The sequence below is a fragment of the Grampus griseus genome, assembly GCF_964374135.1.
Source record: "Grampus griseus genome assembly, chromosome: 1".
Lineage (NCBI taxonomy): Eukaryota > Metazoa > Chordata > Mammalia > Artiodactyla > Delphinidae > Grampus > Grampus griseus.
Genome location: NC_139017.1, coordinates 50,313,178 through 50,337,644, shown reverse-complemented (window position 1 = coordinate 50,337,644; position 24,467 = coordinate 50,313,178). Strand labels below are relative to the sequence as shown.

Sequence of the window (24,467 nt, the reverse complement as noted above, 5' to 3'; positions counted from 1 at the left end):
AGACAGGAAGGGAGTAGGGCACAACCTTTAAAAGAATGACAGCCATTGAGGACATGACATAAACTGGTTAGAACCATAGAACCAACTAGGTCCCAAATGGCAGATAACTGACTTCCACTAGACCTTGAGCCTCAGTGTCTGCTCATTGTAATATATCAGCATATGATAAATGACCCACCCACAGGCGCCATGACAGTTCCAAGGCCGACCATAAAAGGCCAAAAAGTGGGGCATTGTCAAATTCCTGGAAATCCCCGCCCCTTCCCCCAAGTAGTTGGAATACTCCTCCCACTCATTAGCCTATGAAATTATCCAACCCTGTAAAAACTGACAACCCCGTACCCTGGTGCCTCTCGCCTTCTGAGATGGCCCACACACTGTCTATTGGAGTGTGTATCTCCCTGAATAAACCTTCTTTCACTTTACTATGTCTCGCTCTTGAACTCTTTCCTGCACAATGTCAAGAACCCATACTTGGTGGCTGTCCCGGGGACCAGCCTGAGACCTGGGATGTGACCATCCTCTTGTGCCCCACTTTCTTTCCTGCAACATTTGAAATTCTTCTTAATAAAATATCTTGAATATACAGGAAAAACATGCAGGGGGGAACCTGCTGTATGATCAGGCCACTCAGGATTGCTGTTCTCTCACCCTCTGCGCTTCCCCTACTCCCAGTCCCTGACTCTATACGCGACTGACCTTACCTCTTAATCATAGAGCCTAATTGGTAACTGCCCATGTGCTTGACACCCACCTACTCTTCCTCTCCCCCACCCCCAGCTTGTGATTGTTCTAATTAGGCCAGAACGGGCTCCATCCAGGTAATTTATCTAAGGGAAACATCTGCCCCAGGAGGCTATGAGGGACTTGCTCCTCCCTGTTTTCCGTGGTAACCAATGAGCCAACCTGATGTCAATTCCTCCTATAACTTGGTAGCTTCCCCCTCCCCCTGGTACAAGACTGCTGCCTCATCCTGCCTGCTGTCAGCCTTCCACGGTGCAGAGCTGCTCCAGGACCTTGCTTCGGACGTGTAAGCTCCCCGCTCCCATAAATCACTGACGTCTCTGTCGGTGCCTCCAGGCTCTTTCTTTGGTCTTGTGGCTGGGCAACTACAAGCTTTGCAGGCCTGTGAGGTGCACCCAGCAATTGTCTAGACAGCCAGGAGGCCGGGGAAACTCCCGTGAGTGCTGAGATGTCGGGAAATAAGAACGGGGAATGGAAAGTTACCAGGAAAATCCCAGGGTGGCTGTGCGCTAGCATGTGGGACCCTCTGGCGGCTGTTCTTGATAAATGGGGGCCGCCAAGAGAGTACGGAGAACTCATAGATACCCCTAAGGGTATTGCAGAGCTATTGGCCTCCATTACAGTGGGAGAAAAGAAGTTAGACAATAAGGTAGTGGCTGCAGCTGTGGGCTGGCCGTTGCTTGCTGCGTTAAGAAAGGTCATGGATGGTGAACTATCAGACAAGGCTGAGGTTAGGTGTCTAGAGGAGGAATTAAAACTTGCGAGGGGCTTCCCTGGTGGCGCAGTGGTTGAGAGTCCGCCTGCCGATGCAGGGGACACGGGTTCGTGCCCCGGTCCAGGAGGATCCCACGTGCCGCGGAGCGGCTGGGCCCGTGAGCCATGGCCGCTGAGCCTGCGCGTCCGGAGCCTATGCTCCGCAACGGGAGAGGCCACGACAGTGAGAGGCCCGCGTACCGCAAAAAAAAAAAAAAAAAAAAAACTTGAGAGAAGGACTTCCCTGGTGTCGCGGTGGTTAAGAATCTGTCGGCCAATGCAGGGGACACGGTTTTGAGCCCTGGTCCGGGAAGATCCCACATGCCTTGGAGCAACTAAGCCCGTGTGCCACAACTACTGAGCCTGTGCTCTAGAGCTCACGAGCCACAACTACTGAAGCCGGGGCGCCTAGAGCCCGTGCTCTGCAACAAGAGAAGCCACTGCAATGAGAAGCCCGCGCACCGCAACTAGAGAAAGCCCGCGCACAGCAACGAAGATCCAACGCAGCCAAAAATAAATAAATTAATTAAATAAATTAAAAAAAAAAACAAACGAGAGAATACACTAAGCTGGCCCAAACTGAAACTACAGACACATTAGTGGCTAGATTGAGGGAACAAGATGGGACATTAGAGACATTAGCCTGCTGCGTGGCCCAGCTAAAGGGGAGGCAGCTTCCCTGACAGTCCGAATGGTCATGGTCTGTCCAAATTGGGACCCCAAAGTATGGGACCCTACAAGAGCACTGATGAGGAAAATTGGGATGAGGTCATAGGACTCCCTGCCTCAGTGAGGCCAGTGGCTGGCCCTGTGATGACCACCAAATACAAATAGCGGCTTAGACCACAGTGCAGATGACGATCTGCTCCCTCCCCCAGAGTGGGGCTAACTGGCCACCCTCAGACACTGCACCCAGACTGAACCAGTTGAACTGGGTGACAAGAGGCAGGGAATCAGTCGTGGCTTGGTTGCTGCATATCTGGGATGTTGGTGGGGAAGGCATGATGTTAACTGGCCTGGATATGTCAAAGATGGCCTCTGTGGCTAGGCACCCAGCCCTCCGGGAGCATTTATATGGGGCCATCAATGAGGGCAAAGTGATTTCCTTGCTCTCTTGGATACTGGCCGCCTGCTGCGCCACCTGGCCCAATGAAGGGGATGTACCTATTCCTCCTCTCCATTGGCAAACCATGGAAAAACTACAAGATGTATTAAGAAAACTAGGCGTGAAACCCACCATATATGCCCAGCACTATTGGGGCCCGGACGATGAGTTATTTACAGCAGGCATGAAGAACACGATCCTCCAGTCTGCTCCTGGGCAATGGTGTGGGGCTCTAGTTTGCACCCTGAGTCCCTTCCTAGGGCACCCACTTGCTTGGGTGGTGCAAACAATAGCAGAGTTGGGAGAAATGGAAAAGATACGGCACCAGGGGATCAGAACCACTGATCCCAAAGACGTGGGAGAAGGAAGTAAGGCTCCTCCTTGTTCCTTCCGGGGACTCACCCGAGTAACTAGAAAACAGATGGGGCAGGACCTAGTGGCGGTGGGGAACCCTATGACCAAGATAGATAAGCAGCCCGATGCTACGTTAGTGGAGCTATGGCAGAAGCTAAAGTCTGAACAAGAGTTTACCGAATAAGAGAGACCCAAGACGCTCCTTCCACTCCTCCCGAGGAAGAGGCCCTACCATTGGAGGTGGAAGGAATGTGTCAGCCCCCAAGGCCACTAGATTAGGGGTATAGCCAAGGTCCCAGAAGGTCCCAGGTCACAGTAATGTAGGTTTCAGGGAAAGATCCTGGGCCACAGTAATGCAGGTTTCAGGGAACCGGAGGCCTCATGTAGAATTAACCATTTATTGGTCCCTAAAGAACAGACAAACTATCTTAGCCCTGGTGGATACCAGGGCTGAATGGACATTAATATAAGGAAATGTCAGCTGGCCCTGTGGCCCACTCTCTGTATGACAGAGAGCCCTGGGTATGGCGGTGGAATGGTAAGAGCAAAAAGATGTCACTGATGTTACAAACTGGGCAGTTACCCCCCCCCCCCCACCAAATATGAAGTGTTCATAGTTCCAATCCCAGAATATATATTGATACTTACAATGGATGTGATAGCAGGTCTCACCTTACAAACTAGAGTGGGGGAATATTTCCTATGAGTGCAAATGATAAAACAGGGGACTTCCCTGGTGGCACAGTGGTTAAGAATCCGCCTGCCAATGCAGGGGACATGGGTTTGAGCCCTGGTCCGGGAAGATCCCACATGCTGCGGAGCAACTAAGCCCGTGCGCCACAGCTACTGAGCCTGTGCTCTAGAGCCCACAAGCCACAGCTACTGAGCCTGCGTGCCACAACTACTGAAGCCTGTGTGCCTAGAGCCCGTGCTCCGCAACAAGAGAAGGCACCACAATGAGAAGCCTCCGCACCGCAATAAAGAGTAGCCCCTGCTCGCCACAACTAGAGAAAGCCTGCGTGCAGCAATGAAGACCCAACGCAGCCATAAATAAATAAATTTATAAAATTAAAAAAAAAAGGATAAAACAAGTTAACAGAGTCTTTCTCAAAAGGACGCTTATCAGATATTCTTAAGGACACAATAGAACTGAAGGAAATTAACTCTTGAAATCATACTTCCCACTTAAGAAGGGCCTCTACATTGGACTGGTCTACAGAAAAGACTGCTAACCCCAAATGAAATCCACACCAAGAAAAAGATGACAACGGTGGTAGGCAACTGACACAAAAATCTGGACCAGGCCTGTTAAGACCCATTCTACTAATTTTTTTTTTTTTTTTTGCGGTACGCGGGCCTCTCACTGCCGCGGCCTCTCCCGTTGCGGAGCACAGGCTCCGGACGCGCAGGCTCAGCGGCCATGGCTCACGGGCCCAGCCGCTCCGCGGCATGTGGGATCTTCCCGGACCGGGGCACGAACCCGCGTCCCCTGCATCGGCAGGCGGACTCTCAACCACTGCGCCACCAGGGAAGCCCCAAAATTGTATTTTTAAATTTCAGATTGTATCCAAGTTTCCTGATTTTTCCTCCCTCCTTTTTTTTTCCTTCCTTTTTTTCCCTCTTTCTTTCTTTCTTTTTTTCTTTCCTTCCTTCCTTCCTTCCTTTTTAATAAGTATATCTCAAAGCCACTGCACACACACACAAAAAATCAAAAATCAAAATTAACTATGGCTCAGGCATCCAAAATAGAACAGGATGGCCACATAGATGTGATTTTAGACACATTCCTGTATTCCTGAAAACTTGAGGTATTCGAACTGTATTACAGACCAGGACAAAAAAACACAGGCAGGAGTGGAATCATCTCAGAATGTGGTTACGGCTTGTATTTTGCTTGATGGTCATGATCTCCCCTGTGTTGTGCCTGTTAGATGCCTTACATTTCATCCTTAGCCTGAGCAGAGGAACTGGGCAGCAACGATGGTCTCACTGCAAAATGAGTCTAATTGCTGGGTCTACAGCGAGATGCTGTTGGTGTCCTCCTCTGGACTTTCACGGAAAATGGACCTGGCTAATGCAACCATGTGGGGACAGCTGGCAGTGTGGGGAAAAGACTCTCACCCTCTTCCTGTCCTGCATGCCAATAGGTCAGAAGGACTGTCATTGGTAAACGTTACTGTAAAACACATTTTACACTTTGCCAGGATTACGGCCTATGAATGCCCCCGGGCTATGTTGTGTGTAGCAGAATAGGCTGGCTCCTGGCCACACAGGTCCAACTAGTGGGATTAACTGCTTTTTGTTTGGAAAGACCTAATGGGCCCGCCCCTAGTGGCACCCAACACAACATGGGGTGGCAGACCTGTACTGTGACTGCTGACACTTGGCTGGGCCACCAGAATGTTTCCTTTAAAGCTGGAGTCTTGCCCCCCACCCCATGGAGATGGCTCTGGGTTTGTGGAAGCCAGAGGTGACCTTTCCTTATGCCTGGACAGAATGCTGCTGCCCTTGACTTCCTCTTCATTGACCGGATAATCTCCTGGCTCCATGCTTTGCGCACATCCTAGACAGTTACTGTCTTTAGCGTACTAGGTGTCTTACTCTTAATCTGCTTTAGCTGCTGTTGTCTGTATTGTATTTGTGGCATCTAGTTGCAGGGCACCTCTGCATACCTGACCCCAGGGATATCACAGAAGAGGGGAGGGCCAAGATTGTGAGGGTCAAGCAGTGTAGGTAGGGGTGGAGTGTATGATCAGGCCACTCAAGATGGCTGCTGTCTTGCTCTCTGTACATCTCCTGTTCAACCAGTCCCTGCCTTACCGACGCCCTAACTCACCTGACTCCCTCTTAATCATGGAAACTAAACAGTAACTGCCCATGTGCTTGCCCTCCAACCACTGCCCCCGAGCTCGTGATTGTTCTAATCCTTAGGCCAGAACAGCTCCACCCTGCTAGTTTATCAAAGGGAAACACCTGCCCAGGACAGCCTTAACCTGAGGGCTAGGAGGGACCTGCTCCTCTGCTGGTCTCCCTCATAACCAATGAGCAAACCTGATGTCAGTTCCCCCTGTAACTGATATCCTCCCTCTCCCCTGGTAGCCAAGACTGTTGCCCTGCCATTTGTTCTGAAATCTGGTTAGCAATGTAATCACCTAGAGAAGTCAGAAGGGGGCCTGTGGCTCTAAGGGGCAAAAGAGTACCCAAAGTTCCCTTTTAAACACTAAGCCAGCTCCCTTGGGGCTGTAGTCACCCTCAGAAATACGTATGTGTTTGGTTGGTATGTTTCTTGTGCAGCTTGGAAGTCAGAGTCCCAGCAGAAGGAGGAAACTCCCCAATACTTAATTCTAATTTGGGAGGAACCAAGAGAACCTGATTTCATTACTGCTGCCCTTGTGGGCTGGGGGAAGTATCTCTTTTCTTTTTCTGCCACATCACACATGACGTGGTTCACAGGACATACACTCCCACAGGCAGCTACAATGTCTCTTCTCTATATATGTGAGTCTGTTTCTGTTTCATAGATAAGTTCATTTGTGTCATATTTTAAATTCCACATATAAGTGATATCATATGGTATTTGTCTTTCTCTTTCTGACATACTTCAATTAGTATGATAAGGTCTAGGTCCATCCATGTTGATGCAAATGGCATTGTTTTATTACTTATTTAGTATTCCATTGTATATTTGTACCATATCTTCTTTGTCCATTCATCTCTCGATGGACATTTAGGTTGTTTCATGTCTTGGCTATTGTGAACACTGCTGCTATGAACATAGGGGTGCATGTATCTTTTTGAATTATAGTTTTGTCCGAATATATGCCCAGGAGTGGAACTGCTGGATAATATGGCAGCTCTAGTTTTTTGAGGAACCTCCATACTCTTCTCCATAGTGGCTGCACCAATTTACATTCCCACCAACAGTGTAGGAGGGTTCCCTTTTCTCCACACCCTCTCCAGCATTTGTTATTTGTAGACTTTTTAATGATGGCCATTCTAACTGGTGTGAGATGGTATCTCATTGTAGTTTTGATTTGTATTTCTCTAATAATTAGCGATATTGAGCATCTTTTCAGGTACCTATTGGCCATCTGTACATCTTCTTTGTAGAAATGTCTATTTAGGTCTTCTGCCCATTTTTCAAATGGGCTGTTTTTTGTTGCTGTTGAGTTTTATGAGCTCTTTTTATATTTTGGAAATTAAGCTCTTGTCAGTTGCATAGTTTGCAAATGTTTTCTCCCATTCTATAGGTTGTCTTTTCGTTTTGTTTATGGTTTCCTTAGCTGTGCAAAGGCTTGTAAGTTTCATTAGGTTCCATTTGTTTCGTTTTGCTTTTATTTCTATTGCCTTGGGAGATTGACTTAAGAAAACATTGGTACGATTTATGTCAGAATGTTTTGCCTATGTTCTAGGAGTTTTATGGTGTCATGTCATATTTAAGTGTTTAAGCCATTTTGAGTTTATTTTTGTGTGTGGTGTGTTCTTTCATTGATTTGCATGCAGCTGTCCAACTTTCCCAACACCACTTGCTGAAGAGACTGTTTCCCATCATATATTCTTGCCTCCTTAGTTGAAGATTAATTGACCATAGGTGTGTGGGTTTATTTCTGGGCTCTTCATTCTGTTCCGTCGATACATATGTCTGTTTTTGTGCCAATGCCACACTGTTTTGAGTACTGTAGATTTGTAATATTGTCTGAACTCTGGGAGGGTTATGCCTCCTGCTTTGTTCTTTTTCCTCAGGATTGCTTTGGCAATTTTAGGTCTTTTATGGTTCCATATCAATTTTAGGATTATTTGTTCTAGTTTTGTGGAAAATGTCATGGGTAATTTGGTAGGGACCACAGTTGTCTTTTTAAAAATTAATTAATTTTAATTTTATTTATTTTTTGGCTGTGTTGGGTCTTCGTTTCTGCGTGCGGGCTTTCTCTAATTGTGGCGAGTGGGAGTTACTCTTTGTTGCGTTGTGCAGGCTTCTCATTGCAGTGGCTTCTCTTGTTGCGGAGCACAGGCTCTAGGAGTGGGGGCTTCAGTAGTTGCAGCATGCGGGCTCAGTAGTTGTGGCTCGTGGGCTCTAGAGCACAGGCTCAGTAGTTGTGGCACATGGGCTTAGTTGCTCCGCAGCATGTGGGATCTTCCCGGACCAGGGAAGTCCTTGCCTTTCTTCCTTTTTAATTAAAAAAAATTATTTTTATTGAAGTATAGTCAATTTACAATGTTGTATTTAGTTTCAGGTATAAAGCAAAGTGATTCAGTTATATAGATATGTATATTCTTTTTCAGATTCTTCTCCATTATAGGTTGTTACAAGATGTTGACTATAACTCCCTGTGCTATACAGTAGGTCTTCGTTATCTATTTTATATATAATATTAATCCAAAACTCCTAATTAATCCCTCTCTTCACCTTTCCTCTTTGGTAACCATAAGTTTGTTTTCTATGTCTGAGTCTATTTCTGTTTTGTAAATAGGTTCATTTGTATCATTTTTAGATTCCACATATAAGTGATATCATATATTTGTCTTTCTCTGACTTATTTCACTTAGTATGATAATCTCTAGGTCCATCCATGTTGTTGCATTCCTTTTTATGGCTGAGTCATATTCCATTGTATATTTGTTCCACATCTTTTTTTTTTCCTGCGGTACACGGGCCTTTCACTGTTGTGGCCTCTCCCGTTGTGGAGCACAGGCTCTGGACACGCAGGCTCAGCGGCCATGGCTCACAGGCCTAGCCGCTCCACGGCATGTGGGATCTTCCCGGACTGGGGCACGAACCCGTGTCCCCTACATCGGCAGGTGGACTCTCAACCACTGCGCCACCAGGGAAGCCCATTCCACATCTTCTTTTTCCATTCATCTGTCAATGGAATTTAGGTTGCTTCCATGTCTTGGCTACTGAAATAATGCTGCAGTGAACATGGAGGTGCATGTATCTTTTCAAATTAGTTTTCATCTTTTACAGATATATGCCCAGGAGTGGGATTGCTAGATCACATGGCAACTCTACTTTTAGTTTTTAAGGACCACTCATATGGTTCTGCATAGTGGCTGCACCAATTTACATTCCCACCAATAGTGTAGGAGGGTTCCCTTTTCTCCACATCCTCTCTAGCATTATTCGTAGACTTTTTAATGATGGCCATTCTGACTGGTGTGAGGTGATACCTCATTGTAGTTTTGATTTGCATTTCTCTAATAATTAGCGATGTGGAGCATCATTTCATGTGCCTGTTAGACATCTGTATGTCTTCTTTGGAGAAATGTCTATTTATGTCTTCTGCCCATTTTTTGATTGGTTTGTTTTTTGATATTGAGCTGAATGAGCTGTTTATATATTTTGGAAATTAAGTCCTCGTCAGTCGCATTGTTTGCAATTACTTTCTCCCATTCTGTAGGTGGTCTTTTTGTTTTGTTTATGGTTTCCTTTCTTGTGCAAAAGCTTATAAGTTTAATTAGGTCCCATATGTTTATTTTTTGTTTCTACTACTCTAGAAGACATATCCAAAAAAATACTGCTGTGATTTACTGACACTGTCTTTCTAAAAGTGGGTTTAAGATTAGTACAACTAGCATTAACTCATAGCGCTTTACAGAATAAGAAATGCAAAGTGTCTGGCACACAGCAAGTACTTAGTAGCTATTATCACGGTTATGCCACCTTCTCTCACTTCTAGTGTGGCAAACTCCTTGAGGAGCTGTGTCTTCCTTATGCTTAGCACAGTGCCTGACATAGAATAGTTCTCAAATATAGATTTGCTGACAGATAAATCCACCTATCCATCGGCCATCTAGTCAACATTTATTGAACAACTGCTAATTGCCAGGCACTGTTCTAAAGATGGATCAGTGAACAAAACAGCACAGGTCTGGCGTCTCAGTGCTTATGTTCTAGTAGGGAAAACAGACAAGCACATATATAGTTCGACAGGGAGAAAAAAGAGCCAGGTTAAGGGGTTTAGGAAGAGCCAGGGATGGGTGAAGTTGCTCTTTCACATATCACGGAAGGTCTCTCTGAGAAGGTGACATGTGGGTAGACACTTAAAGGAAGTGAGGGAGCAAACCATACAAATGTGCAGAATGTGTGTTCCAGGCCGAGGGAACGGCAGGAGCAAAGGACGTGAGGCAGGCACAAGTGTGGTGTTTCTGAAGAATGAGAAGCCTGTGTGGCTGGAGCAGGGTAAATTAAAGAAAGGGCTTTGATATCTTCTTCACTTGATTAAAAATGAGCACACAACACAGTCCAGTAATTGAAAAAGATGTATTAAAATATTCACAAAAATACAACAATTGAAAAAGAAAAATTAATGAACTTGATGTTTTTTTTTTTTTTTTACCTAGCTGAATACATTTCCATTGAAAAACTACAGATAGATTGAAATTTTAATCTCAAGTAATCCTTTAGGTGCCCCCTTAGAAAAATCATGTGTAGTTTTAAGAGGTCTCATTCTGCCAATAATCAGACATGGAAAGGACAGCCCTGCCATTTGGAAGCAACCCTGCTGTTGTCATCTGTGTCCAGGGACGAGGATGCTGGGACACAGGAGAAAGGGTCAAAAGATCCACAGGAGTTGGTGTGAGGAGGTTTGGAAAAAGCCCCAACACTGAGGTGCTCCACCCCGGTGTCAGCGGCTTCTCTCAGACAAATCAGTCACAGACCCAGAGTAAGAAGCTGGCAGCTGACCACCCTTGCCCCGCAGAGGAGGCCACGGGGAGGCAGGGGAGGGAAGGCCCACGGCTGTGGTTAGCGAAAGTGAGGGCTGGTGCTCTGGGTGGCAGCTTCACAAACATGCAGAGAAATCAGGGCTCTTGCTATCAGGAGGTGTGAGGAAGTACGTATAGTAGATTCACTGGACCTCTGCGAAAGGTTAAGGAGGATCCCCCTTCCTCTGCCAAAAACGACGGTAAGGAAGTTACACATATCAGTGCACACACTTGGTCTCACCACAACCTGTCTTCTTTCCCCCTGAAGTCCCGGATGGCTGTACAATTCTCACAGTGGGAGGGCTCACCAAGAGTATCGTCATCCTGGCATCAGCCTGAAGGGTGACATCCCAACACCAACCCCCGCCTTCCCAACACACAAAAATGTCTCCTAAAGGTTCCTGGAGTTTTCACCGTGGAGGCAGAGAAGCCCCAGGGCGCAAGGCAAAGTTGACCACTTTGCAGAACTGTCTCGGGTAGAGCGCTCCGCGTCCCTGTGTCCTGCGCGGGACCTGTGAGCACAGAACAGGCAGACGCAGCAGAGCCGGCAGGTTTTCTTCCCACGCCGCAACACACGCCAGACGCACCAGCTTCGGAGATGGCCGGTATGTGTGATGACGCAGCCCGCTCCCCGCTCACGTACATATCAACGGAATGTAAGTTGGAGCATCATGTGAATAACAACAAATAGTCCCTCAGCAAATAAAAGACCACACGTATGGGGCAGAGTTCGTTTTGTAGCTCACACACCCTTTCTCTATGTAACCACTTCGTGCACACCTTTAAATCTAAATCCTTCTTTGTTTCCTTAAAACTCAGCCTTCAAACTCCCTCACAAAGATGACAAGATGGGGCGGGGTGGGGGGAGATGGCAGCTCTTAGGGGTCCTCAAAGTAAATGAGAGAAAAACTGACATTACCTGTCATCCCTACTTACCTGAACACATCCTGGGACCCTATTGTCAGTATTCTTCCTCTAACTGTGGGCTTTCAATTTTAAACGAAAAAAATTATTTAAAAAAAAAAATCCAGAAAATGGGGGAATGACAATATAAGTGTTTAATGATTTTCACCATGCTTTTCAGTCTGAGTTAAAAAAACACATAGGTTTGAGATGGGGTGTTGGGGGCGGTGGTCAATGGGAGAAAATAAATTGAGAAGGATGCCCAAATTGTCTAGATTTCTCCTCATCTCACTGTTTATCAAAAGAACAAAAAACCAGAAACAGAAGAGATTCCCAACGTAGAAGTACTAACCTTGTTTGCTGATTTTAAAACTCTAGACCCTTTTTAGCCTCAAAGGCCTCGGAGGCGTCATGAATCTATTACAGAAGCCATGACTGATGCTGCCCCTGCTGGAAGCATGACTGAAGCTTCATATAGAAGATTCTCTAGAAAGCACTCTGCGATACTGGAGACTGGCAGTCTCATTATTCCATTTCTGCCTACTTAAAAGGAAATGAAACTCAGCTCCTTCAGGTGTATGGGGACTCTTATTACAAGTACGAAGGACTTCAGCAAAGAATGTAACACACTTTTGCTCTCCCAATGGTACAGTACTCCTCAAGCCAGGCCTGGGTTCTCTACTTCAATTATATATTGATTATGGTATTGATCTAAAAGTACCTGGAAGGAAGTGACTTCCGGCACTGATCCTTTGCTAATCTTGCTATGATGAATCCACAAATTGAGACAATATGCTTACAGGGTGTGACGTTATAGTCTACACAACACTGAAAGCTAAAAACTGCCCTGTATTTTAGAGAGCAAAATAGCAACAAAATCTCTCACGCTGTCTCCGAGTGGCATAGCAAATGGATGCTTTCTAAAAACAACCACCAAACAGGTGGTACACCCTGGGCTAAAGGCCACCCTGAACATGCTTCCATCATAGCATCTCCACTCTCCAAGTACAATAAACGCGAAGGCGGGTTAAGCCCTTACATGAAAAGGCCATGTCTATTAGAATACTAAAAGATCTGCTACCATCTCCATTAAGGCAAACCACATCTAAATGACGGTGATAGGAATGTGTCTGAATTTTCTCAACTGTAAATGACCCTGAAGGGAAGTACAAAAACAGACGATTTACGTATACGTAGAATCATACCATCTCTTCATCATGCAATAGTGGCTCCTCGCATCAGGAAGATTAAATAGAATATTTATACATATTCTTTATACACTTCTTTTTCTCCCTCTATGAATAAACATGTGCTTGTCCGTGTCCAGGTTTCCAAGGCCACACATGGTTATGAGCTACACTTTCTGCACGAGAGTCCAGTTTGGATTTGTTTCTTGCTTATGATATGACTGGGGTCTTCTCAATTTTTCCGGATGTCCGCGTACACCACAGACTCTGACTTGTTAATCTTGTCGCTGTGATGTCCGCCAGAGTGGTCTAGCTGCGCATATATGACTGGGCCCTGGAGAAGAGAAGTCGAATTAGAGGTTTGGAAAAACTGGTGGCCCCATTAGGTGCAGGGACAGAAGCAATGATTAAAGGGAATATTGTTAAGGTTCCAGAGCGAAGAGTTCCCTCTTTTGAATGTCTTCAGGTACATATGTTCCTTCTTAGGAACCGTATGTCCAGGACTGACTTTATTTTTTTCCTGGGATTGACTTTAAAACAAGATTGGGGGGCTTCCCTGGTGGCGCAGTGGTTAAGAGTCCGTCTGCCGATGCAGGGGACACGGGTTCGTGCCCCGGTCCAGGAAGATCCCACATGCCGTGGAGCGGCTGGGCCCGTGAGCCATGGCCACTGAGCCTGCGCGTCCGGAGCCTGTGCTCCGCAACGGGAGAGGCCACAACAGTGAGAGGCCCGCGTACCGCAAAAAAAAACAAGATTGGGTATACTTGGTAATTGTTCAAGCTGGTACACAGAGATTTATTACATTGTTCTGTCTACTTTTGTATCTGTTTTAAAATTTCTATAACAATATAATATTCCTTCCCAGGAGTTACCCTTATCTTAATACCTATCACAGAATTCCTCAACTCTTGTAATTGGGAGTCTCAAGGACAAACATGGGCACTTCTGTCAACCCGAGACCCACTGAAATCATGACTTTCAGAATGATACAAGAAACCAACGTATTCAGTGCTACTCGAAAATACAATCAATTCGAACTGGTCACTTTATACAAACAGGTACTTTAAAAAAACTTCAAATATTCTTCCACGTACCTACTTATACTATAATTCTGTTAGTCTAATCTTACCATAACCAATAAAAATATTGCTTCTTTGATATCTAAGATCAGGTAACCATTTTTCCTGTTTTAAAATTTAAAGTAACCCCCAAAGCCACAATCTGCAGAGCTATACGGAAAAGCCCTAAATGGACTAAAGTAGAAGAGGTCCTCTTCTCACCCTCGGCAGTAAGGAAGAGAGCTGTCAGGGTCCCACCCGGGACAGCGAGGCAAAGTTGCCTGGGCCAGAGCGAGTCCTCTGACTCTTGGGGAAGGAGGGAAGGCCGAAGGTTCAAATATCAGACAGGTGGCTGTGCTTCACAGCCCTTAAAGTCCCTTCCAACCCAGAGATTCCAGAATTGTAAACAGCAACAACAAAATAGGCCTGTTTTACGGGTAAAGAAAAGTTAATATAACCCAAAGTCGACTTCTCTCCCAATCCAGGGATTCTCTCTTTGAATAGTCTACTACTGTGCTCAAGCTTTCAACTTTGAAATCATAAGCTCAGGAGCCAAAGTATGTGGTTTAAAATAAACATCCTTGAAACTGTTCTGTATGAATCTGTAATAGTGGATACGTGACATATGCATTTGGTGAAACCCATAGAAATGTACAACACAAAGAGTGAACCTTAACATAAACCACAGACTTTAGTTAATACTAATGTTTTCTATATTAATTCATCAACTGTAACAAATGTACCACAACAATGCAAGTTGTTAATAATCAGGGAAACTTTGGAGAGGAAGGAATACATAGGACCTCTCTTTACTTTGTTAGATTTTTCTATAAACCTAACACTGCTCTAAGAAATAAAGTCTACTAATAAAAAGAAGAAAAAAATGGAAAAAAAAACAAACATCCTCACTCCCATCTAGGAGTCCCACAACCTGCATCCTTTAGTGTGTAACGTGGGATCCTGTGGAGTTCAGGCCCCCCAACTTCTACAGAAGGCGTATTTTAAAACCCCCAAGCATTAGTTTCTTTATCTCTGAAATGGCACTAACAATAGTATTATATGTCTTAAGATGGTTGTGAGAATTAAATGAGATGATATCCACAAATAACTTAAGCGGCGTCTGGCAGCACTCAGTACATATTAATCATTATTCTCATGAACATATTGTTATACAAATATACTTGAAAATATACCGAGGTCACCAGTCAAGTAAATCAAGCAGTCAAAGTCAGTGTGTTTGTCTTTAGTCAGTGTGTGATACTCTCATTCCTGTCACGGGTAACACAACAGATCACGCTGTTAATACTGAATCAAACTGAAACCCTCTATATTCATCTCAAAAAGCGGCAAGTTAAATGTGATTCTACAAAATAAAAAGTTAAAGTTAACTATTTTCTACTTCCAGGAAAACAATGAAAAAAGTGTTTTCTAGTAAGTTAATGGATCCTTGGTAACAGCCATTTCCAACAGAACAGATCCTGAAATTAAATTATGTAACTTCCTAGACAATAAGACCTCATCCATTAGGAGGCTTAGGGTTGTATTCATGGGGGAAGGAGTTTACACCGTGTGATAGATGGTTACAAATTCTTTCCCGTGTTGCATCTACACCCTTACAATATAATGCTGCAGCTCCTCCCACCAAGAGTCAGAACCTGCTTCTTAACCCCTTGAATCTGGGCTGGTCTTATCACTTGCTTTGATCCACAGAATGTGGCAGAAGTAACATGTGTAAGTTCCATACCTAGACCTCAACAGGCCTTGCAGCTTCCACTGTCTCCTTGATCTTGGAACCCACAGAGCCACCACCACCATGTGAAGAAGCCCAAGCTACTGCTGGCTGATGGGAGACACACAGCCCAGTTGTCCTGTGTCTCTCTGGCCTGCCAACTGCCTGCCAATTGTCAGCCTATGAGTGAGACCCCTGCCGGCTGTCCAGCCAACTGCAGATGCACGAGCGAGCCAGCAGAGGTCAGCTGAACTGCCCTAGACCAGAAGACCTGCCCAACCAACCCACAGAAGTGGGAGCCAAATAACTGGTGGTGGTTCTAAGCCACTATCTTTTAAAGTGGTTTGTTACATAGTAATAGATAACTGATAAACTGTGCGAGTGGAAAAGACAGAGCACAGAGAAAGCAACAAAGAAAAATAACAGAATAATCTCTGAATTGGTCAGTAAATGTTAAAACACCAGTAAGGTCTTTCATGTGAGACTGTCCTTCATGTGAGACTGTCCTTTCATGTGAGTACTGTCCTTCATGGCAAGAGAACGCAACGATTTGCTGAAAGTAACTGAGAAAACACTGAGGGATAAAAGGAACTTCTTCCTACTGATGGATTTAGTTTCTTCAAATTGCTTCCCACTATCTAATGTCCTCACTCCCTTTCCCCCTTAGAATGTAATAAGGCCCTCAGGTCAGGGGCTTTGTTAAATGCCTAGAACAGTCTTTGGCAGACTGTAGGTGCTGGATGAAGGGGTGGATGAAAGAATGGATCTAAAGGAATCCTCACCAGAATTGGAGCTCAGGAATCTGCTGATCAATCTAGCTCCATCTAACACAGCTCTCTAAAGTTGGGTTCCGAGGTTGACTTGGCAGCTGTAGGTACCCTGGGTCTCTGTGGGACGTGCCTCAGGACTTTAACACTTTGAGGGCCAAGAAGACCACTGAGGACTTCAGGAGGGGTCAGTGAACCAAGATCAACTTGGAAATGTACCTGCCATCGCTAAGATATTTACTTTGGGGTGTTCTAGAGTTAAAACAATATCAACGATAACACCTACATTAAACCGAGCTGTTTTTTTTTTGTCTGCATTGAGTCTGTTGCTGTGCGCAGGCTTTCTCTAGTTGCGGCGAGCGGAGGTTACTCTTCATTGCGGTGCGTGGGCTTCTCGTTGCTGTGGCTTCTCTTGTTGCTGAGCACGGGCTCTAGGTGCATGGGCTTCAGTAGTTGTGGCTCACAGGCTCTAGAACACAGGCTCAGTAGTTGTGGCACACGGGCTTAGTTGCTCCACGGAATGTGGGATCTTCCCAGACCAGGGCTCGAACCCGTGTCCCCAGCATTGGCAGGCGGATTCTTAACCACTGCACCACCAGGGAAGTCCCTTAATAGAGTTGTTTTTACTGTACATCTTGACACTCACTCACTTTCCCTCATCCTCCATTTTTTTTGGCGTTGTCACAAAGAATTACCATAACCAAGTGAAAAATTGCTCTGTACATATATATTTTCCCCAACTACTTATTATACAAATAGTCTTTACTACTGAAAATGTTTCAAGAGACTAATTGCTTGACCTAGGTCTATTCTTTTAGTTTCAGTTAGAGATGAAATTACCCCTGAATTCTACTTGCATGAAATTTATCCCAATATAAAAACATACTGGTGAAGGTGTGGGAAGAGGGTCCAGGAAAAGAGGGTTATGGAAGAGCAAGGAGACCTATCTCTGAACAGATATTAATTTCTCAGAAGCTATTATGTCCTGAAGTACACTTTCCATGGTCTCTGTAGCCCTTTAGAATCTGAATCTGGTCCTTCAGGCATTAGGGGACTCACACCTGACAAGCTAGCACAAGTATCACTAAGAGAGAACATCTGTTTTTACTACATGCTCATTGATTGCTCACAAAACACATTTTCAGTATTTATTTCACATCACCAAATATAGATGTGAAACAGATGTGTCTTGTGACATTCTTTGAGATAAATGAAACTGATTATCAAAAGGAAGTTGAAAAGAACTGGACAGGCAGGGTAGAACAAATACATGCCTTAGAGCCACACACAGATCGGGGTCTAATACCAGCTCAGCCACTAACTACTGACCTTGAGCAAGTGACTCAACCTAACTAAGCCTCAGTTTCTTCACGTGTAAAATAGGGACAGTAAAAGAACCTGCCTCGTAGGGCTGTTGTGAGGACTAAATGAACGAATGCACATGCTGTACTTCTGGAGACATCACATATCTATAGACTATAGTTGACAAATACATAACTGTTCCCTCGCTGTCCTCCATAAATACTTGCCCCCCCCCTTTTTTCTGACTGTACCACACGGTATGCGAGATCTTAGTTCCCCAACCAGGGATCAAACCCATATCCCCTGCACTGGAGGCATGGCGTCCTAACCACTGGACCGCCAGGGAATTCCCGCTTGCCTTTTGTATACAAAGCATTAACCATTTCCAGAAAAGGATCTAGAAAACCAACTGTTCATAAGATATATTCACAAAAATTATTTGAAACCCATGTCCTTCAAAGCTAAGCGTTACAAAGAAAGATTTGTACTTATCTTTTCCCTAATGCCAGAATACTCCAGACTCTAGGTAGCGCCTACCTAACACCCTGCCCAACTCAACCTCCCTCTCTGTTTGCGGGAAGAGCCCTAATTCGGTTCTGGTGTGCACCTTTCCTCCGCTCAGGTAAACGACCCCACTCTCCCCTGCCCCCAGGGGTGAAGCCTATCTGTCCCCCTGCAGATGACTGGAAGGGGCATCAGCGTGTGACCCACTCTGCCAAGGGGACTAGGAAAAGTTTGCTGGGGAGCCCCAGGTAAAGATTTTCCTCCATAATAAAAGCCACCTGGGAGGAGATTCAGCGCTAGGAATTCAGCTCAGGTGCCTTTTTTCATGAGCTGCCTGAAACCACGGCAGCCATTCTGAGGCTGAGGGAAGGAGCCTGAGAACAAAGACAATATGCAGAGGAGGAAGGAATAAAATGGAAAGAACCTGAGTCTTAATGACATTGCTGGGCCTCTTGTGAGTTAATAAACTTCCTACTGTTAAAGGTACTTTTAGTCAAGTCTTCTGTTACTAGTCTTCCAATTATAGCAAAAATAGTGGCCAAAGACAGATGAGTAATATAGTGCACTTAATGCCCTGCCTGACTATTATGTTTCATCTTTTGTAAATTTCCTTCCTGGAGCACTAGTATTCTTTCTCTTCTGATAAAATAACTTTGAGTTATTGATTCATCCAAATAGTAATGACTAACGCTATTAGACTCTCAGATGATGCCTGCAGGTAGAAAATGGAAGGTTCTGATAATCAGGGAGCATGTCATGATAGAACCCTTGGAAGAAAGTCCCAAGGGGTAGTTTGCAAACATCCCTACCATGCACCCATTTCACAGATCTGATTGCAATATGTGGGCAGCAACTGCCTAAACCTCTCCTTATAAGGCACCGTGTACCATGGACTCTTACAATTAGCAATGGAAAAATGAGAAGGGGCTTAAAGATCAACTTGCCCCAACCCATCATTTCAAAGATAAGGGAACAGATGTTGAAGTTAAATAATGCCCCACAAGTTAACACGATGAGCTGGACCCCAGCGTCAATACTAGTTTGTAACACATCACTAACCCTTAAAACACTAAGATGTCTATCTAAATATGAAGATTTCCTCAAGGCTGTTTTGTCAGGATATTTACATTAAAAAATTCTCCATATCATAGAAAAGCCTGAAAATGACCTGAACAACCCAGGAGACTCTGAGGTTCTGGAGGGCAGGGACTGGGTGATACTCATGCCTGCATTTCCCACGTCCAGTTTACGCTGTAAGTATGCTGAGCACTCAGATGTGTGGAAGTGATCAAAGAGAACGTGCAATGGAATGACTGAATTTTCAAAACAATTGCTACCTTTGCTTGTGCGCAACTTACAAAAAGTACTTAATCTCATAAGTTACCTAATAAGATGAACATATCAGGTCAAGCCAGTTTTTCCTAAACCGTGGAACCTTTTCTGCCTCGGTTTGAACAACTGAAGATGGAGTAGATCAAAAGGATCCTGGTAAGAACAACTTCCACAAACACCTCCGGTGCTCTGACACAGAGGTGTTTCTGATACACATACTGAAGACGGCGTGTGATGGCAAGTAAGAGCACACGCCAGCGTCACCTAAGGCCCTGGAGCGCTTAGGAATTTTGTGGAGTATCTGAAGCAAACGTTTTAACCCCAGGATAGCAGCCCCTGTTCCAAGTTGACCATTGAATGCAAACCGAAATAAAACAAAAATTGGAAGCTAAGTCTCCAGGGGAATCACGCAGTCCACTTCCAAGCCTTGTGTGGACCAACAAAGGCTTTATAAGTCCCAGAAACAGGTAAGGCAGAAAATGTCTTTAACAAGTTGTGTAACTGTAAAATAAAAGGTACAGTACGACTTGATGAAAAATAACCAAGTAAGACAAAGGGTGCTCCAGGGACGTGTCACTGAACAGAAACCCTGATTTGCAACATGTTAGAGAAGAGGCCTTCAGGGGCCTGTACTGAGCGCAAAGGAAATAACCTAGGAATCAACCGTGAGGCATGCTGCGGGTTTCCTCTCAAAGCTGACCTGGTGTCATACTGCAAATGCTGAAAAATGATCATATAGATTGACACAGTGCTTGAACTGCTTCTCACTAGCCTCCAGAAAATGCCGCAGAGTCAGGCCAGGGCAGAACCCTGGGGGTTTACTCACAGGAGAGCTGAGCCCATCTCTGACTCAGGGACAGCAGTCACTGCAGGGTAGGGTCTTGGTGCTGAAAACAGGGCGGGCAAATCCACTTACTGAACAGGGAGCCCTCCTCTCTCCTTCCTCTGCTCCATTCCCAAGCATGGAATCAGAGGATTTCTTTCTGGAGAAATCGACTAACCCAAGAGAAAAGACCTTAGCAACTGATACTTAGGGGTCCCCCAGTGAAAGCCAGCCAGCACTTTATACAAACAGTGAAGCCTACTACCCAGTAAGCTCTGTCTCTGCTTAGAGCTCGTGATCAGATCTGAGTGCCTTCAATACAAACAGATAACCAAGGATCGCTGGGCATTTGAGGAAAGCTTTTAACGTGACAGACAAAAATTATAAAAGAAAAAAGGGAATTCAAAAGAAACAGCAAAATCTAGTAACAGAAGAAAACATTGTTTAAAAATCATGAAACAAGAAAAAATGATATGCTCAGAGAGATAAGACAATGCATCCATGAAAAGTACGGGTTATCAGAACCAGAATAAGCAATGGCTCTTGAAAATTAATAAAAAGATAGCAGAAATTAAATATTTAATAAAAGTTGGAAGATAAAGTTACAGAAATTTTCTAGAAGAAACTGCAAAACGGAAAAAATTAAGAAAACGAAAGGACTGCTCTAGATGATCTAACTGCTAACAGGAATTTCCAAAAGAGAGGATAGAAAATGGAAGGAGGAAATTTTCCAAAGAATAATGGAAGACAATACCCTAAAACTGAAGGGCAGAGTTTTCAGACTGAAAAAGCCCACTGAGTAGCCAGTACAATGAACAAAAAAGGCCCACAATTTTATAAAATTTCAGAGCATGAGGGATAAAGAAGATTCTAAGAGAAGGGGTATAAAACTGGTCCCACCCGAAGGAGGAGGAATCAGAACTGTATCAACTTCTTAGCATTGGAAGCTACAAAAATCAGCAATGCCTCAATATGCTGTAGGAAAATGATTTCCAACCTGGAATCCTACCCAACCAGATGATCAGTCAAGCTTGAGGGAGGAGAATAAAAACAATTTTAGACCTGCTAAAAACAAACGTATTATCTTACAGTTTTGGAGGTCAAAAGTCTGAAATGTGATTCACTGGGCTAAATCAAGGCATCAGCAGGGCTGCATTCCTTCTAGGGGCTCTAGGGAGAATCTGCTTCCTTGCTTTTTCCAGCTTATGGAAGCTGCCTGCATTCCTTGGCTTGTGACCCCTTCCTTCATCTTCAAAGCCAGTAGAATAGCATCTTCAAATCTCTGGCTCTCACCCTCCTGCCTTCCTCTTATAAGAACCTTTATGGGGCTTCCCTGGTGGCGCAGTGGTTGAGAGTCCGCCTGCCGATGCAGGGGACGCGGGTTCGTGCCCCGGTCCGGGAAGATCCCACATGCCGCGGAGCGGCTGGGCCCGTGAGCCATGGCCGCTGAGCCTGTGCTCCGCAGCGGGAGAGGCCGCAGCAGTGAGAGGCCTGCGTACCGCAAAAAAAAAGAACCCTTATGATTACATTCGGCCCACATGGATAATCCAGGAAAATCTCCCCATCTCAAGATCTGTAATCACAGCTGCAAAGTCCCTTTTGACAGGTAAGGTAACATATCCCATAGGTTCCAGGGATTAGGATGTGGGCATCTTTTGGAGGTCATTATTCTGCCTACCATACAAAGCCTCAAAATTTGTATCTGCTGTGCATCCTTTCTCAAGAAGATTAAGGAGGCCTCCTCAAACTCTGATGTCCGCCTCCTCAATTCAGTGAGACAGGTGAGCTGTTTCTGTTTTCCCCTCAGCACTGCAGCCTGGAAAATGCCTTGAGGAGTAAGCTGGGACGATCACAGGGCTCTCCTTACTTGTTTCCCTTCTCTTAGGAATCATGGTGCTGCACAACCTGTTTTCCAGTGTCCAAAGTCCATTGTTTCTTTTTTTTTTTCCCTCCCAGTCTGTTTTCAACAGGAGAACAACGCCCATGGCATTTCAAGGACAGAAGAAAAAGTTTCCAAGGCTTCTTTAGGTATCATGCCTACCTGTAACTCTAACGCCTTTATTCACAACCCTATTCCCATTCACAATCCAAATTAGTGAACTGAGGTATCCTACATAATCCGAGAGAGACAGTCGGAGAGACAAACAGAATGAGAGAGATGGACAGACAGATTAGGAACAAGTAAGGAGCCTGATGTTGTGAAGGACAATGCCTAGAAATCTAGGTTCTCGCCCCAATTCTGTTGCTAACTGGGTCTGTGCTTTTAGTAATTTAACATCGCAATGCCTCAGTTTCCTCACCACGTAGGACAACTGTGAACTAAGACTGTGGAATACTTCTTCCACAAAACACTGTTATCCTTTACTTCCTCTTAAATCCACCCGCCCCGCTACAGCCTCAATCCCGCCTCCTCAGAGCAAAGTTATAACTGGCCACATTCCTTCTAATGCTTTCTACCCCAGAAGACCAGAATTGGTACTAAGCTCTGGAATTTCTGCCATTTATAGTTACGCCAGCATGGCCAAAACACAATATTAACCTCAATGCCAGATTCCTGCTGAATTCCAAATGAAAGTTATTTCTTCTCTGTACTTTCTACAAGAAGCAGAAACTAAAGCCTTTCCTTGTTCATCGAGCCTACTAATTATTCAGATAAATGTTTACTTTCAATTTCTCCTAAAGAATTCATACAAAATAATTTTTCTGTTCTATTACCAACACTAAAATCAACTTTTTCCTGTGAATTCCATGGCTTATAGAACACCTCAGTATAGAATCTAGTTCACTAGCTTTATTTCTTTGAGCAACGAAGGAAGAAGTATTTACATCTGACAAAGTCATTTCCTAATTTTGCTTGGGCCAATCTGTTAGTGGTGGTTTGGTGGAAACCTTTACTCAAGTCAGATTCTTCCCTACATACCTTCTTGTGGTCCTCCGAAACCAGCCCTTACGTTCCCCTCTGTTTCTCTTGCTCTCTCTCTTTCTGTCCGTTTCTCACAGCTCAGTGTTCTTTCCCACACCCCACAGAGTGACACAGCACCAAACTGCAGAGCATGGCATGGTGGGCGGAACTGCAATCAGCCATTACCTGGTGAGATCCAGAAGGTAGGCTCTTTACTAGACCCTCTGTGTCGGAGGGGGACTTCCGTGGAGCCTGCTTAACCGGTGACACATTCTCTGATGTATTGCAGCTGATGAGTTGGCAATTTGGAGAATGTAAAAAAAAAAAAAAAAAGGAATTAAAATAAATGGAAACAAAAAATATAGAAATGCAAGTGATGACAAAATGAAGTAGAAGATGTATAAAAACAAAACTCAACAAAACAATGAGTATCAAAACAATCACGTATCTTGAAACTATTTTTTTATCCCTGACACTAATTCTTCCAAGTCAGTGAAGCTACTCCAGGGGAGGTACAAGAATCCAATGTGGTGCAATCTCTTTGCCCCAGTTTATAACAATGATATCTGCTGGATGGGATTCTGGCTACAATGTACATTTATCCTTTTGCTTCTTTGGCTTTTTTCCCTACCATAAATCCTCCTTTGGGATACAGGTTTAAAGGAGCAAGCTATACCTTCTTGATAGCAATTCGCTTTTGTGATCATCAAAGGCAAACCTCTTCTGAATGTGCTTCCAAAATGACAGACACTGATCCAGGCTCATAGCCTTGGCTTATCTCATTCCTTCCATCCCCTAGGTCCCCATAAGTTTGTTTCCCCATCAATTCCGCAACCAAACCCAAGAAAATTCAGGAAGTCATGGATGATAAGAAACTGTGGAATGCCACATCACACGGCCTGAACTTTTTCAGGGGCGTCGGGGTCTTCAACAGCAAGCCCTATCTCATAAATAAACCAGGGAAAGTGAATGCCAGGAGGTAGCTCATTAGGGATTCCCTAATGGGATGTGTCTTCAGCAGAGCTTCAATCCCTTATAACGTACTTTTAAAAAATCTTAGGAGTGTGGAGAGAATCACATTTAAAGTGTCGTTACTAAGACCAAAGCGTACAAAGCATTCTGCAAACTGTGCCTTCTCTGAACCGGGAGGCTATATGCCACAAACCAAAATGGTTTGAGTATTGTAACACAAAGAGTCTAACTCAGTAATACTACAGTTCAAGTATAAAAAAAACTAAAACACACACACACACACAAAGGCATTTTACATGAAGAACATATATGTTCAGATGACCATAAA

General features: G+C 44.6%; 1 protein-coding gene across 3 annotated transcripts in view; it reads right to left on the bottom strand.

Moving 5' to 3' along the window:
- Positions 1 to 10,274: 10,274 nt before the first annotated feature.
- Positions 10,275 to 24,467, bottom strand: part of MPZL1 (myelin protein zero like 1) — a 62,226-nt gene continuing 48,033 nt past the window's right edge. For 2 of the 3 annotated variants that reach the window (XR_014296726.1, XR_014296727.1), the window contains 2 exons: positions 23,354 to 23,456; positions 13,054 to 13,084 (listed from right to left, as the gene is read on the bottom strand). Coding sequence is in view for 1 of the 3 variants with exons in the window: in XM_082654184.1 (XP_082510310.1) it covers positions 12,983 to 13,084; positions 23,354 to 23,456 (205 nt within the window). In the remaining 2 variants the exon portion in view is untranslated. Of the gene's footprint in view, positions 13,085 to 23,353; positions 23,457 to 24,467 lie in introns of all 3 variants that reach the window. The other variant, XM_082654184.1, reaches the window with a different exon arrangement.